General features: G+C 44.1%; 1 protein-coding gene across 1 annotated transcript in view; it reads right to left on the bottom strand.

The window, feature by feature from the left end:
* The window catches only part of LOC102831201 (HRAS-like suppressor 3-like), a 32918-nt gene extending 18539 nt beyond the window's left edge, over nucleotides 1-14379 (bottom strand). The window contains exons 1-3 of the mRNA XM_006861097.1: nucleotides 14371-14379; nucleotides 8688-8790; nucleotides 1284-1552 (exon numbers count right to left, since the gene is read on the bottom strand). Coding sequence (XP_006861159.1) covers nucleotides 1284-1552; nucleotides 8688-8790; nucleotides 14371-14379 — 381 coding nt within the window. The remainder of the gene's footprint in view (nucleotides 1-1283; nucleotides 1553-8687; nucleotides 8791-14370) is intronic.
* Nucleotides 14380-17460: the final 3081 nt, after the last annotated feature.

The following is a 17460-nucleotide window of genomic DNA, read 5'->3' on the forward strand; positions in this document are numbered from 1 at the left end:
GATATATTCAAGGTCATATTTTGGCTCTCGTGGACTTGTTTTCATTTTCTTTGATTTAGTTTGAATTTGCATAGGAGCAATTGATAGTCTGTTCCACAATATCTCCTAGTAGATAACAATACAAACCAACTAGCCCACATTGGTCAAGGTAGTAAGCACAGCTGATTATCAGGAGTGGGAGGGAAAGCTGAAAGGAATCCTTGTAGGTGGTGTTTGTTACTGCCTATTTGTGCAAGTCATTGTGAAACAAAAAAGGTCAGTGGAAGAGACACTCGGTAAACAAAACATAAATATAACTATAAAGATCATGACACCTACTGCCACAATGCGCTAAGTGTATTTTCTTGGTTGGCTCTGTGCTAAGCATAAATATGCTCATTGAATCCACACAACAATCCTCTGTAGTCAGATTTAGGAAGTTTGAATAACTGTCCCAAATGTCAGCTAGGAATAGACAGAGTCCAGAATTACTTCCTGTCTGATTCCTGGAGTCATGCTCTTGGTTCTCACGCTGACCAAAGAAGAGACTAGTTCTCAAATATCAAAATGAATGACTGGACATGCTTAACCTTACCAGGCTATTGAAAACTAGAACCACTCTTTTGTATAAACAAGCATCTAAGAATTTTTCAAAAAAAGTGTTACTACCCTCCCCATCCATCCCCCACAAAAAAATCATAGAAGTGAGAGAATGGGATGAAAGTTCATTATCCAGGAGAAAAAGAAAATCTAAGGAGAGAATAAATGGACAAAATTCAAACTAAGTAAATGAACAAAACTGTATCTATTAGTGTCTCCTGGACTGACCCCGGCATTTCAGCAGGAAAAGGACAGTGTTTTGCTTGCCCATCCAGCTCTTCTCAGATGAGGCACCACCCTGATTTGTGATGACTCACTGCTGGGCACACGGATCCATATGCCAATGGCTGGTCTAACAGCATCGCCACCACCCAAACCCGAGGGCATCAATGTATTTTCAGAATAATGAACTCTAAGAAATGGTGGCTCTACTTCTCCTCTCTTGGTTGGTTGTCTGACTGTTACTTCCCCCACTCAGGGCTACAGATGGTTCCCACAAGAAAGGCAGAGGAGGAAAGAACTCAGGCGGCAGAGAGAATCCAGGAGAGGTGGTTTACCATTGATGGAGTTGTGAGACCATGGACATTCCATCTCTGCTATCTTGGCCTGGTCCATTCCTCTATCTCTACCCTGACCCAGCCCATAGCAGAGGCCCAGCTATGTCAGCTGAGGGAAATGATTGGTTCCTACAGACAGGGACAAACCTGGTCACTGCGGGGGATTCCGTAGCGGAGCTCGTTCACAAAGTGCTCACAGTTCTCACTGGTCAGCTTGTACAGCACCTCCTGCCCCACCATCGCCTCTGCCCGCTGGATGATTTTGACGCCAGGTAGCACTGGGTACTTGTCATCATGTTTGTTATTGACCCGGTATTTGTCTCGTCCAGCCACAACACACAGCAATTCCCTCTTCACGATGGCCTTATCTGTCAGAGCAGACATGACACTGGCTGCACCAGCTCCAGCTATTTCACCTGGGGACCAACAAAGAGGAGACATGGAGATTGGTCCTGGGCAGGGCCACAGGGGTGGAGCTGGCCCAGCACCATCCACAAGGGTTCAGACGAGTAAGATGTGGAAGGGTCAAGGGAGAGACCCATGACTCTATGTCATTGGAGAAGGTCCTTGTGGTCTCTAGGCCCTGGGTTCCTAATCTGAAATGAGCTGTGATTTGCAGTGAAATATTTTTATAATCCAGAAAAGCTGGTCTTCTATATCCTATGATTTCTGAGTCATCCCCTTGGTTTTGAAAAAGTAGGTTAAGTGTGCATCCAAAATTCTTGGGGAACAAATGTAACCCTTTTCTGATTCAATCAGGCAATAGCTCTTTGCCACATGCAAAGCTGATTACCACAGAAAACATGGATAGAAATGTAGAAGGATCCTCCACCCTTCTGGGAGTGATGGGACCAGCCCCCACAGCTGCTTACTGAGATGTGAATTGAGTGAGGCCTGGTGGGTAGGTACATGGGCCATGGATGGAAGGAATACCCAAACTCCAGAAATGAAATCACCTTGAAGAAAGGTTTAACTTGAGGGCAGGAGAGCTGATGCCAGCACAGAGATGAGGCATTGTCCTCACCCAGCCCACCTTGTATGATGAGATGAGGAGAGCATGTTTGGGGCATGACAACTGAGAAGGTGGCTGTGAATTCAAGAGGTGGAATCCCAAAGCCCTAGATACAATGAGAGGAAGCTTGTTGTCCTTTAAAGAACAGTTATGGCTGTCCATGTTGAACTGGGCAGATCTAAGCTTCATTTGTGACATCACATGGTAGCAACAACCAAAGGCAGGAGGGACTTATTAGATTCTAGCTCTGGCAGCATCAGAGTCCTGGTGCGGTGCTGTGGGTTAAAGCGCCAGACTGCAAAGTCGTTTGAACTGCAAGGTCGGTGGTTCAAGCTCACCAGCAGCTTCTTGGAAACCCTATTCAGGGTCGCTATGGGTTGGAATCGACTCAATGGCACTTCATAACAACAACTGGCAGGATCAATGGGCTCCAGCGTGGCAACAATAGTGAGGTTGGCCCAGGATCGGGCAGTGTTTCTTGTTGCTGTGCATAAGGTCACTATGAGTCAATGGCACCTAACAACAACAACAACAGCTCTGCTTGGCCTTCCAAAGAGGACTGAACCCCTTGTCCCAAATAGAATCCTTAGACTTAGGAAAATTTAGGGAAGACAAACTTGCTACCAGGAGGGCAGTTGGTACTTGACAGATTAATTGAGATAATTAAAAGAGATGTTGCTGAATTTGAACCCTGAGTTTATGGAACCCTGAGTTCACAAAGGCAATGGAACAATGTGAGTTCCTGAGGCTCTATGAGGTTCAGTCCCTAGGTAGGTCAGGAGACTGAGTCAGAACAAGGAGAGAGCAAGTTAGGTGTCTAGAGTTTGCGAGTAAAGGAGGCACTCCCTCTCAAGGTTGTGCAAATGCAGGGTCCACCCTGAGGGCATCCTTAAATTTTGTACCCCAGGTATCACCCTACTGAGTTGTACCAAGGTACACAGTTCAAAAAGTTAGAGCGCCTGAGCTCTGACTAAGTGTTCCTGACATGTCACTCAAGCGTGCCGAACCAGTGTTGTGGGAAGGCCCAAATGCATATTTAAGCAGACACAATATACACATCAGTTTAGCAACATCAAGTTTCTTTAAAAACCACTATCCAGTAAAAAAAAAAAAAAAAAAAAAATCAATCTATTAAAGAAAACATCAAACAATCATAGAAATGTCATATGGATATGCAAAAAATCACACTGTACTAAAGCAATGACTAGATTTTGGGAACCATCCCATGGGGCAGAAGAGTATCATGGTTAAAGGCATAGAATCAAGAGTTGGATGGACCGAGTTTGAGTTGCATCTTCATCATGTACCAGCAATATGGCCTTGGGCATGTTATTTAGCGTCTCTGAGTCCTCAATGCCTCAGCTGAAGCATGGGGATGATGATAGTCCCCACAACAAGAGGATCTGCGAAAACCAAAGGACTTGGCCACAGAAAGTGCTTTCTCTTGCCTAGCACAAGGCATGTGCTCAGCAAGTAGGACCTACACTCATCAGTGGAGAGTTGCTCTGTAGGCTCCCTTTCAATGGTAATCTCTACAATTAGAAATACGTTTTCTCAGTCATCTGAGGTCCTCCTCCTTGCTGTGAAGCTTGACTGAGAAGATGTAGGTAGAGGTGTCTTTTGCAATACCAAAGTCATCACTCCCCAACATTTCATGACACCTTGTCTGCCAGGCTCCCTATCATGCCTGTCCCCGAGCACCATCTACTAAGCAGACAATCAGTTGATAACGGGGCTGCTATGTGTCAGGCTTGTATTAACTTCTGGAAATAATGGACTAAACTTGTCCTCAAGTATCTCACAGTTTAGTGAGTAGACTAAAGGAACTAGCAGACACTTTCCCCGCCCCCCCCTTGGTGTTAAAGATTCTATGGAGAAAATTAAGTGGGGTCATAGAGGAGAAGATGACCAGAGGAGGCTTCTCTAGCTTGGGCTATGCAGGCCCACCAGAGGAATGGGAATGGACAGTTTGAGTTAAGACCTGTCTGATGAGGAGAAGATAGTTATGCCAAGATCTAGGGAAGAGCATCTCCAGCACAAGATACAGCAAGAGAAGTCCACTTTGGCTGAAGTCTACAGACCCAGGATGAGTCAAAGTGGTTACGAGGCCACTTTGAATGAAGCTTACCCAGGAGAAGACAAGAAGAAGATGAGGTTCCAAGAGGCAGACCGAGACCAGACAGGTGAGGACGTGGACTTCGAATCTTATTCTACATGTTATGATGGAGTCAACAGAGACTTTTAGGGAGCAAAGTGATATGATCTGATTCTAGCTTACGAATGATTGTGCTGGTTGTCAGTATGGAGAGACGACCCTAAGTGGGCAAGAGGCAGAGATGAGGTGGAGGTTGCGGTAGTTTCCAGGTGAGAGAAAATGGTACTTTTAGGGTTTAACTGCAGTCTCCAGTTCTAGGGTTTAACTGCCGAGATGATGAGAAGGCAAATTAGGGATCTGTTTTGAAATCAAAGACAACAGAATTTCCTAAACGATTGAATATTGAGTGAGGAAAAGACAAGAACTGAGGATGACACCTAGGTTTTTGACCACAGGAAGTGAATTGTGTCATCTACTGAAATGCAGGAAACAGGAAAGGAGGGTTTAGGTTGGTGTATGTCAAGATGTTGGTCAGACACTCAAGGAGAGACACCAAGTAGTCAAGAAAAAGGTTATGAGTCAGAAGCTGAGCAAGGAGTCCCAAGCAGAGGTTATAGGCTTAGGAGACATTGGTGAATAGAAGGTTTTGGAAACCAGGGAACACTGAGACTATCTGTGAAGAGTTTGGCTTGAGTAAAGGTATGAGAGAAGAGGAAGAGCCCTCAAAGGAGACCCCAAAGGAAGTGCCCAAGGAGGGATAGAAGAAAGACAGATGCCAAGTGAAGAGCAGAGAGAAAAGTCACTCATAGCAAACACTATTAAAAATCCAAATGAGAAGTGTTCAGAAACGTGATCTTTGCTTTTGGCAAGATGTGGAAGTATTTTGGTAACCTTGATCAGAGCCACTCCAGTAAAGAGAGAAAGAACTTGGATGGAAGGGACTACAGAAAGAATTGTGTTGTGTCCCCTAAAATATGTGTTGAATTCCTGGTCCTTGTACCTGTGGATTCAGGATTTCTATTGTTATTGAAGCTGTCAAAGACTTCATTTTGCTCGGATCAACCATCAACACTCATGGCAGCAGCATTCAGGAAATCAAACAACGTATTGCAGTAAGCAAATCTGCTGCACAAGACCTCTTTAAAGTGTTCAAGAACAAAGATGTCAGTTTGAGGACCAAGGTGTGCCTGACCCAAGCCATGGTATTTTCAATAACCTCAAATGCACGCAAAAGTTGGACAATGGATAAGGAAGGTCATAGAAGAATTGATGCTTTTGAATTACGGTGTTGGAGGAGAATATTGAAAGTACCATGGTCTGCCAAAATGTGGAGAGCGGCTTAACTTCTGCTGTTTGACACGGTCCCAGTGGGAAAGAGAGACGTCATTCATGGCAGATGACTCTCAAAAAGTTAGCCTCTATCTTCCTTTCAAGTTAACTCTGAATTCACTTGTAAAAATATATAATATTGCCACATTCACAGCTTTTACTATGACCTCTACAAATTTTGGGAAAAAACAATTATCTCAACTTCAGTAGCCTGAGTTCAAAGAGAATTGTATAAATTACTCTCCTTCACAGAAAACCTAAGTACAAAGTAACTGCACTTGTGAGACCACAAAAGCAGATAACAAACTAAAGTCAAGCTGACCGACCCCTATAGACCTCACCACAATCAGTCACCAGCCAGATTTCACAAACCCCTACATACAAGCACCTGTGTAAATAGGCAGAAAATAATGAACTTAAGTGAAGGGTAGTTTTAACTTGATATTCTACATTTCCTGCAGCAGTTAGCCAGGTTGGACTTTATGCCACATAACTTCCAAGCAATTTGATGAATACTTTAGAAAAATAAATATGTAGACGTTAGTAATACTTTTTACTATGAAAATAGTAGTACATTATGTAGGATAGAAGATTGATAATTAGTTAGTAGAAATAATAAGGTAGTGCAAGCATTGATGATTAATAGAAACTTATGTTACTAAGAAAATGTAATCAGCGGTCTGATAAGTAGAAATGATTTGTGTAAAGTCTGACTTAATCTTTTAGTGGAAACAAGAAGAAACAGTTTATCACATACTGGGAAAGGAGATGAAAGTCAGTTTGAACATCACAGAAATATTTTTGTCAAAGTTGTCTAATGACCAGGTGCAAGAATGTTGTGATATACTGTGTAATAATTCAAGGAAAGATCAAAGTGTCAATTCATTATGTACTGTGTAGTTTTAAGTATAAAAATAAAGGCTTGCTGAGCCGGGCCAGGAGAAGAAGGAGAAGAGAAGAGAAGAAGGAGCAAGCAGACAGAGAAAGAGAGCCTCTCGATTGCTTTCATTTTTGCCGACTCCACATCTCCTCTTGTGTCCCACGACCCCGCGTGAGCTGGACTCCCGCACAAAAGAACAAATATATCTGTGTTGGAAGAAGCACAGCCAGAGTTCTTCTTAGAAGCCCTGATGGCCAAACTTCATCCCTCATACTTTGGACATGTCAGGAGGGGGCCAATCACTGGAGAAGGATGTCACGTTTGGTAACGTGGAAGGTCGGAGAAAGAGGAAGACCCCCATTGAGATGGATTGGCACAGTGACAGCATCAATGGACTCAAATGTAGCACTGAGTGTGTGTTTGGTGGGGGACCAGACAGTGTTTTGTTCTGTTGTGCATAGAATCACTATGAATCGGTATCAACTCAATGGCACCTAAGAACAACATTGTTATGATACTGAAACCATAATGGTATAGTGGGGATCATAAACCTAATAATTTCTCACTTACACAGACCAAAATGGGCATAGAGACCCACAGTTGGGGAAGGCAGACATGGTATGAGGATCATCTACAAGCCAAGGAACCTGAGACATCCAACAAGGAAGCTATCAACCTGGTCAAGGCCTTTTGTACTTCTAGCCTCCTGACTAACAAAATAAAATTCTGTTCTTCAAAGTTATGCATTTCTTCAAAGCCATGCTTTTGTAGCATCTGCTGCTCTTGGAAACGAAGATAAACAGGAAGCGAGAAACCAGAGGGCACAATAATGGATAAAACTGTGATGTGCTTTGTTCTAATGTGTTTAGCACAAGAAAGATAAGAGATCAAGAGGTTTGTGAGCTTGTTTTAGCTACAGGAGATTTTACAGATGTTCCTATGCAAATAGGAATAACCCAATAGGAAGGGATAAGATGATAATGTAGACTGGATAGGGCATTTGAGCAGCAAAATGTTTATGAAAGTAATAGGAACTGATTGAAGGCTCATTGGTAAGGACTGGCATTCTAGATAATACAGAGGCACTTTTTACATTTCAACAGAAGAAAAGGCCGATTTTGTGGCTTTAGGTGTTGGCAAACCAGGAGAGGAAGACTTTTGCTATTAAGTAGTGTGTGGGGTTAAAAGTAGATGGTAAACAAATGACATGTCCAAGAATGTGCATAATAATAGGTCTATTTATAGTAGCTCAAAATTGGAAGTAATTTGATGTCTATTAGCCAAAGAAAGGATGATGAATTATGGTATATGTGTATGAGGAGGCTTCGGAAAGCTGGTAGAAAATTGGAATTGGAAGATAATGGTAATTTTCCAAGAACGTTTTAAAGTCCCTCGTATAAGTGGAAAAGATATTGCAATGGAAAAGAAGAACTACTGCTGGATACAATGCTGCAGATGACTTACAGGCCTGATGTTGCGTGAAGGAAGCAGACAAAATGAGCAGACTGTGTGAGTTCTCTTACGTGAAGTTCTAGATCAGGGACAACTAGTTTATGGTGAGAGAACTTAGTATAGTGTTGAAGAGGCAGGCACCAGGGAGACTTTCTGGGTAATCATTACCTGGATGTACGCATTTTTAGAAATTTACTGACTCTACATCTCATAGGGTCGCTATGAGTCAGCACCAACTCAACACTTAACAACAACAACAACACTGTATTATGGAATCCTGGTGTGGTACTGTAGGATAAGAACTGAACTACTAACTGAAAGGTTCATGTTTCAAACCCACCAGCTGCTTCTTGGCAACCCTATACAGGGTTGCTATGAGCCAGAACAGACTCGATGGCACTTAACAACAACAACAACAACACCTTATTTACAATATTAATGCTAAGAAAAATTCTCCAAGTTATGTATTTCTAGTCTTATTTTACAGACAAGGAAACCAAGGCTGGAGGGTAGAAACTGGATTCTTAACCAACCTGTCTATCCCAAATCCTGTGCCCTTTCCAGGGGTTTTACACCTAAGAGTTGAACTTGTTTTATACAAAGTCAGAATATATAGGTCACCCATCTCTGCCCTCTTAGGATCCCAAGAGTCCGAAACGTCCATGGAACTAGTGGACTTCTTTTAACACTTGGGGACAAAAAGTTTGTTGGGAAGCAGAGGTAATGTTAGGGTCATATGCTACCCACAGCTTCCCCATCTCCCTTCAACACAATTGTTCTTACTTTGGGGCGCCAGGTGGACCACATATCCATCACCAACGTAGATGGCCCAGTGTTTGTAGATAGGGCGAAAGATCTCAATCAGGTCTCCAGGCTTGGGCTCTGGCTGCAAAACCAAAACCCAGGCAGTTAGTAGCAGTTGGAGACTTTGGAAGCAGGGGCGAGGCTTGGTTAGGAAGGTTCAGCTCAGCAACCTCCAACTATCTGTTCATCTGGATGTATATCCTGAGCCCTCCCTGCCATTCCGATGCTCGGTGACATCATGAGCCTGGGCATTGTGGTCCTGTCCACCTGTCATTCCACATTGTAAATTACAATCTATGAGGTTTCCTTATTAGTTGAAGCCTTGCCTTCTTGTTATTATTTCTAGGAATATTATTTTTTGTATTCCGAGCCAAGCACTCTGCTAAGCATGTTTCAGGCATTAGCTCAATAAATCCATACAGCTGTCGTATGTGATGGGCACTGTTAAAGAACTTCATTTTTTGGATGGGGAAATCAAGACTCAGAGATGATAAAGGGGTTGGCTTGTGAGTGACTTCACCTGATTCCATACAAGGCTGACTGATCAATTCCCAGGTCCAGCATCTTGACCACCACCTTGCCCTTCAGGTGTTGATATTAAGTGCCGTCAAGTTGGTGAGCTTGGACCGCCAACCTTGCAGTTCAGCACATTAACCCATAGTGCCACTAAGCACCACTAATTATTTGCCTAGAGTTGCCAAACTGGGGTTCCTGCCAAGAGCTGCAGAATCAGGAGAGTGTCCCACAGCCACTCCACTATCTACCTTAGGCCAGCTTGAAAACTGGCCTCCATCCCTAGAAGTAACCTCCTCCTGGCTTCTCTGCCTGATCTACGATCTCGTCTGTTTTCCGAAGCTAATCCTGCCTAGTACTTGGATGAGAGAAGAGATTGAGAAAGGACGTATGACAGAGTGTGTCTGTGATGCCAAGTGTGTGAGTGCGACAGAGTGTGTGTGTGTGTTTGCGTGAGGGTGTGTAGTAGTGAAGCAGGGGTGTCAGGGAGCGTGTGAGAGTGTATTGGGCATGTGCAGGAGAAAGCATGTGTATGTAAGAGTGTGTGAGAACATGTCAGTGGGTGCACGTGTGAGACAATTGTGAGATGGCCCATGGGAAATCAAGTGAATGGGCATGTGAGTTTGTACCTTTACAGTGTGTGTGTGTGTGTAAATGTACGAATGTGAGCCTGTGTGTAAGATGGTTGTGAGGGAGAGTGTAAGCACATATGTAGGTGAAGGTGGTGGTGGTTATGTGCTGTGAAGTCGGTTCTGACTCATAGTGACCCTGCACAGGGCTTCTGAGGCTGCAAATCTTTACAGGAGCAGAAAGCCTCATTTTTCTCCCGTGGAACAGCTGGCAGTTTTGAACTGCTGACCTTGTGGTTCACAGTCCGATTCGTAACCACTACACTGCTAGAGCTCCTTATAGGTGAAGGCAGGGAGAGTGAATCACCAAGGAAGAGAATTAATTGTGTGCCACGGTGTCAAGCCCTCTTAGAGACTCATAGGGCAGAGTTTGAGACTATTTCAAAGGTTCAAGGTCATTTCATGCCGCATTATCAAGGTCTTAGTATTAGATACCACCACTTATCTGTCAGTTTGTTGTACTGTAGTGACTTGTGTGTTACTGGAAACTATGTCACTGGTATTTTAAACACCAGCAGGCTCACCCATGGTGGTCACCTTGGAGCTTCCAGACCAGGACAGAGTAGAAAAGGAGAGGCAGACCACTTCTGAATGACTAGCTCTAAAAAGTTTATGAATAATACTGGAACATTCTCTGATATCGTGTGGGAAGGTACTCAAAATAGGACTTGGGAGGAGCTGCCTCCTTAAAGTAGAGTTGATCTTAATGATGTGCATGGGGTAAAGCTTTCGAGTCCTTTATTTGCTAATTGGGCAAAACTCAACATGAGAAGAAACAGCTGCAAACATCCATTAATAACTGGAACATGGAATGTATGAAGTATGAATCTAGGAAAAATGAAATCATTAAAAATGAAATGGAACACATATAGATCTTTATTCCAGCCATTAGTGTGCTGAAATGGGCTTTATTGGCCCTGTTAAATCTGACAATAATGGTTGACTTTGCTGTCAGTGGCAGTTGAAGAGGAATGGCATTGCATTATTGTCAAAAAGAGCAGTTAAAGATTTATCTCAAGTACAGTGCTGTGATAGGGTCTTGTTGTTGTTGTTGTGTGCCATGGAGTCAGTTCCGACTCATAATTCCAAGGCTGTAAATCTTTACAGGAGCAGAAAGCTTCATCTTCCTCTTGTGGGACAGCTGGTAGTTTCAAACTGCTGGCGGTGAGGTTAGCAGCCCAATTCATAACCACTACGCTACCAGAGCTCCTATAATAGTCATAAAACTCGAATAATAAGACTTGCTTAAATTTTTGCACCAACCACTAAAGTCAATGATGATGAAATTGAAGAAATCTACCAACTTCTTCAGTCTAAAATTGATCAAACATCCAGTTATGTTATTTACAATGTCTAAAAATAATAAGTAAAATTATTGGATGTTGTTGTAAGTGCCGTCGAGTCAGTTCCTACTCATAGTGACCCTGTGTAGGGTTTCCGAGGAGTAGCTGGTGAGCTTGAACCTCCAATATTGCTGTTCAAACCAACATTGCAGAGCCGCACATTAACCCACAGTGCTACTAATGCCAGTAGGGTGCATGGCACCCTTATGGGGTGGAACCATACAAATGAGGTGTATGGGACCCTACTAAGGGGACAGGTCAGTTTTGCCACCCAGCTAGACTTAAAATGAGCCACCCCTGAGGCTAAAAGACATCACAACCATCAATAAAGACGTTGTTGTTGTTGTGAAGTGCTGTCGAGTCGGTTCTGATCCATTGTGACCTGTATAGGGTTTCCAAGGAGCAGGTAGTGAGCTTGAACTGCCACCCTTGCAGTTCAAATGGCTTTGCAGTCTGGTGCATTAACCCACAGCGCCACACCAGTACTCCTCAATAAAGAAGAGCCAGGGATAAAGTGTATCTTTTGGACCTGGCATCCTTGAACTGAGAACCTTCTAGTCTGAGAAGATGCAGAGAGGGAGCTGTAACATAGAAGACAGTGAGCAATGACTATGTGAGAATGCAGGAACCAGGAAACTGGCAGAAGATAACACACTGAGTGAAAGTGTGAAGTATCTTCAGACAAGAGGCTTGTGGACGGAGTGGGGACCTTTGTAATACATGTTTGAGTAGGGCACAGGTGAGGCTGAGGAAGCCAGGTCCAGAGAGAGGCCTGCCTCTGGGCGCAGCTGAAAAGACACTGTCTTGATGAAGAACTAGATTCTGAGCATTTCTGAATTTGAATTGTAACCTGCTATTTCCCTAACAAGTCCCACAACTGTGAGTATGGCCTTTGAGTTCTACATGACCCATTGCAACAAATTATTGAACCCTGAAGAGAAGTAGACAGTGCTATGGGAGGGATGGTTGGTGATAAAATTGACCTCCATCTCAAAGGAATCAGCCCTGGGCTATTTATCTTGATATTCCCCCTTCCCCAACCTTGTGGAGTTAGAGGAGGTTGGACTGTTTCCCCCTCCATGATATTGTTTTCATCGGTGTCATGAGTGTGGTTTGTTACAATTGCTCTACACTCATGGGAGCCTTGGACTTTGTAAGGCAAAGAATGAAGGGGCGTGAGAAGTGAAACTTTCGAATCTTGGATGCTTACTTCGGCTGATTATTATCTGTAATGGTTGAAAGGAAAGTAAGAGATGTTATGCAGACATGGGAGAGGAGGAGAGAAAAAGGTAACCATGAGCGGTCTGGGACAGAGTCAGGTGAATGAAATAAGATGATTGATTTGGGGCTAGGATCTCCTGGCTCTACCCAGCCAGAGGGCCAAGGTTGTATGTACATTAATGGAAAGACAGCTAAAGTGTGGAGAAGAGAAGATGAAATGAGAGTGTTTTTAAAAGGCTTGTGCATGTATTTCAATGTATTATGAATACCAGTTGTTCCGTGGGAAAAAGATGAGACTTTCTGCTCCTGTAAAGATTTACAGCCTCAGAAACCCTGTACAGGGTCGCTATGAGTCAGAACTGACTCCACAGCACACAGCCACCACCACCATGGATACTGAGTGTTTCTTTTACCTAATGTTACAAATGCATGACCAAGTATATAATGGGAGTGAATATTGCATTATAGATTACAGAGAGTGCACAACTCCTCCTTCAACCAATATTGTCATTGTTAAGTGACGTCAAGTTGGTTCTGACCCATAGGGTTCCTGTATAGGGCAGCTGAGGAACAACTGGTTGGTTTGAACTGCTGACCTTGCTGTTAACAGTCCAATGCTTATCTTACAGCACCACACCAGTACTTCCTTCAAACAATATTTGATTAGATATGCTAGAATGAAAATTAGGATTGTCTTGGAAGCAACACAGGTGTTTTGTTTCAAGTCAATAATTCTGTGCATGGAGTATTGGGGTTCAGGTTGGACCCTTGCATTTGAAAAGACATGCAGATCTAGCCATAATTTCTGAAAAATCAAAAGACTTGTATTTGAAGGAAGAATCTTCAGAAAGAATAAGAAATATGACTGACTTTTTAAATTTCAGCTAAGTTGCTTGTCTTTATAGGATATATCCAGGCAGGAAAAGTCAGTACCCATAAGAGGAACCCCCTTGTAAAATTTCTAGAATTTCCCTAATCTCTGAGGTGGTACTTTTTATCTAGTTTTCTACCCCAGGAGGTTTATCTAGGTTGACTGACATTTCCTGGAAACAGCTTGCTTTTCATCTGTCTCTAATTTGAACTGTAGAACTTGTGATTCAAACCGACCTTGAGGTCTAGTGCATTACCCCACTGCGCCACATGAATAATGGGAACGCAGAACCTTAGCTTGTCACCCTGCCTTGAGAAGGAACAGACAGTGAGCAGACCCTGAGGAGGTCCAGTATCCTTCCAGAGCCATCCTGCATGTCCTCCCTTCTGCTGGGATAGAAGACCTGTCTTCCAACAACTGTTTCATTTCTTATAATTGTAGGAGCCCAACTTGTTTCATTTCAACCTGACATCACTAAACTGGGCCTGCCTCTTCCTGGGAATTTTCTGGTTCTGGAAACTGGGGCTGTGAGGGGAGATTTCCCAGAACAGAGGCTGAAATTAAAGAAGAGGTGTTTGGACTGGGAACGCACAAATCCCCAGTGGGCTCCAGGGCTCCCTTCTCAGAAATCCAGCTCCCCACCATCTCCCAGGTTCACACTCAAGTGTCTTCCTAGTTGTGTCAGAGTTAGTGGGTGCTCCCACCCAAGCAAAAACAGCTCCCTCCACAGGCCTCCTGTCTCCTGGTTCTGTGCCAGACTCAGAGAAGAAGCAAAAATTGCCCAAAGTGACAGAGACAGACTTTTAAAAAACAAAGACACTGTCCATGAGAGTCTTCCAAAGATGTTAAATGCCGTCGTGTCGGTTCCAACCCATACCGACCCTGTGTAGGGTTTCTGAGGAGCAACTGGTGAGTTTGAACTGCTGACTTTTCAGTTCAAACTGACCTTGCAGTCCAGCGCATTAACCCGCAGCACCACACCAGGACTGAGTCCTGGAGTTACTGTGCTCAAGACCCACACTCAGACCTTTCCAAAAGAGGACCATCCCGCATAGAACCTCTGGTAGATGTTTCCAGTGACTTACCACAGCCATCTCGGAGCAGAGGGGTTGGTTGTTGGTGTGCACCTTTTGCCCCAGCCTTTATATCAAGGTGAAAGTTTCACTTTCATTTCCTTTGTTGGACATTGTATAAAAACTCAACTTTTGTTTTGTACTTTTTATGGTGACAACTGCTTATGAACTAAACATTTGCTGTAAATGGGAAGCCTAAAGATTACCTACATGAGAAGGAGGAGACATTGATCCTTTTAGCTGTAGCAAGTATAGAAAGAGCCGTTTTGCATTTTTGTACTCCCTTGACTTGTCTTGTTCAGCAAAAGCCCTGGGCACCTGTTTCCATTCCAGGAAGAAGCATTTAGAAGAAGTGAGATCTCAATGAGTAATTGGACACCTACGACACTGTCTTGTAGCAACACCCAGAAATACTGGCTAGACCACACTGGGAATCCTGCATCTCCTAGGAAAAGACCTGCAGATGGTGAGGATTTGTGTCTGGTGCACCCAAGTACTCATTGCATCATAAGGATGCAAGAAATCGAACTAAGCTAGAAGTGGCTCCAAGGACTCCGATGTGCATTTATTCAGTAAGAGGAGGCAGGTCATCCTGGTTTGGCTGAGCAGTTCACCAAGGCTCTGAAGCACTTAGGTTTTTTGGTGTGGTGCTGTGTGTTAATGCGCTGGACTGTAAGGTCGGTTTGAACCACAAGGTTGGTGGTTCAAGCTCACCATCCACTCCTTAGAAGCCCCATAAAGGGTGCTATGAGTTAGAACCAACTTGATGGCATTTAAGAACAACAATATTGGTCCCATGGCCACTGTTGTTGGGGACCAGGAATGTGGATACACTCTTGCTGCTACCTCACTTCCTCTCACTAAGTCGCTTTTATGTAGCACTTGCTAGGATAGCCTTGGAGTGCTGGTGTGGCATGGTAGCATAAACACTGGACCGCTAACTGAAAGGTCAGCAGTTCAAACCCACCAGTGACGTCTTGAAAATGTTATTATTGTTTTGGTTCGTGTGGTAGTTTTGACTCAGAGAGATCCTGTATAGGGTTTCTGAGGTGGTAAATCTTTTCAGGAACAGAAAACCTCATCCCTCTCCTAGGGAGCAACTAGTGGAATGGAACCCCCGACCTTGTGGTTCCCAGTCCAATGGGTATCTTACAGAACACTCTGAGTCGGAACTGACTTGACGTCACGTAACAAAGGTGGTCGTGGATGTCTAGGGCACTGATACCATGCCTCCTTCTGCAGGGCATGGAGTCTTGCCCTGCATTAACCCAGGGCTTTGCCTCAGTAAGTCACCCCTTAATCAGACTTCTGGATTACCATCATAGAGTTACAAACATCCTTTTTGGGTCTGTTGATACTTTCGAGGCAAATTTCAAGCTACGGGTCCATGCCGAGACATTTGACAAGCCAGCCAGCAGACCCGAGACATGACTCATGAGAAAGAAGTCTCCTGAGGATAAACCTGGGGCTTAGCAGCCTCTATGTTGGAAGGTTTGACCTATTCACTGGTGGCAAGGGTGGAACCTTAAGGGTTAGCAACTTCTATGTGGGGAGGTCTGGCTCACATGCATCTGTTGTTGTTTAGCGCTGTTGAGTCAGTTCACAGTGACCCTGTATAGCATTTTCACACTGGTGAGTTTGAGCCTCTGACTTTGTGGTTCAAACCAACTTTGTGGTCTAGTGCTTATTGTACAGTGCCACACCAGTGGGGAAATCCCAGGTCACGGGGTCTGCACTGTGAGTATGGGAACGTCTTGAAATACTGATCTGCACAGTCTGGTTCTGGAAAAGTGCACACTCTCAGAAGTGTGAGAGAGAGGGAAGGGGGGCTGTGGACAGCTACAGCTGTGGGGGTTCAGCTAGGCACTGATGTCCAGTTAGTTGGGAAAGTGCATGTAAGAGCACTGCTGGAGGAGCTACTGTTAGAAAGGGTGGGTGACCGAGCTGTGTGGGGTGAAGCCTGACCACAGCTATGCTTACAAAGGAGGTAGAGGAAGTAGTTAAGGGAGAGCAAACTGCACGCTTGAGAGCAGAGTATGGTGAAGAGCAGTACTCCTCAGCCACCCCTGAAGCCTTAGCCTCCCTCTCCTCAGCATGGAGCTCAGGCTGTGGTTCCACACTGCCCCGTCTCTCCATCTTGCTCTGGCCATGGGAGCAGTAGAGGGCCAGTGAGCACCAGGATGAAGCAGTGGGACTGGGAAGGCTTCTGTGTGTGTAACTTGTGGGAAGTCCCTTGCCTGTCCCCTTCACTGTCTCTTCGCTCTCTCTCCACTTCCCCTTTCCTGATGGAAGAGCATCATACTGCTGCTTATGGTCAAAGCCAGTAAAGAACTTAAATCCCACCGCAGCAGGACCAGACAAAGAATTCTTAAATTACAGAAATAAAAATAGATTAAAAAAAAAAAAAGTTTATTCTCTCAGATGACATGAAGCCCACAGGTAGGGTGGGGCAGTACAAGCTCAAGCTCCACTTCCTGTGACTTTCTTGGTCCCGCCCTTCTCCAGGTACTGGTGTCCTCATCAGATAGTGGCAGTGTAGTCACCACAGTGTCAACACCATATCCAGACCAACAATCCTGAGGAGGAAGTGGGACTCTTACTATGACCTTTTCTTGTTGTTGTTATGTGCTGTGGAGTCGGTTCCGACTCATAGCAACCCTGTACAGGGTTTCCGGCTGTAAATCTTAACGGGAGCAGAAAGCCTCATCTTTCTCCCACGGAGCAGCTGGTAGTTTCGAACTGCTGACCTTGCGTTTCGCAGCCCGATTTGAAACCACTACGCTACCAGAGCTCCTTATGACCTTTTCTTAGGACTGTGGAAACCTTTCCCTGGAGCACCACACAAGACATGTACTCACATCTCATTGGCTAATATGGTGTCACTTCCAATTCCTAAACCAATCAGCAGAAAAGACAATGCGATTGTCAGTTGACATGTATTTTTTTTTTTAACTTTTTATTGTGAATGGGCTGAAGGTTAACAGAGCAGATGAGTTTTCCATTCAACAATTCACACACATTTTGTTTCATGTTATTAATTGCAATCTTTACAATGAAACATCAGTCCCTTTGTTTCTCGTTTCCATTCTTCATTCTTTCTTA

The sequence above is a fragment of the Chrysochloris asiatica genome, unplaced genomic scaffold (genome assembly GCF_000296735.1).
Source record: "Chrysochloris asiatica unplaced genomic scaffold, ChrAsi1.0 scaffold00040, whole genome shotgun sequence".
Taxonomy (NCBI): domain Eukaryota; kingdom Metazoa; phylum Chordata; class Mammalia; order Afrosoricida; family Chrysochloridae; genus Chrysochloris; species Chrysochloris asiatica.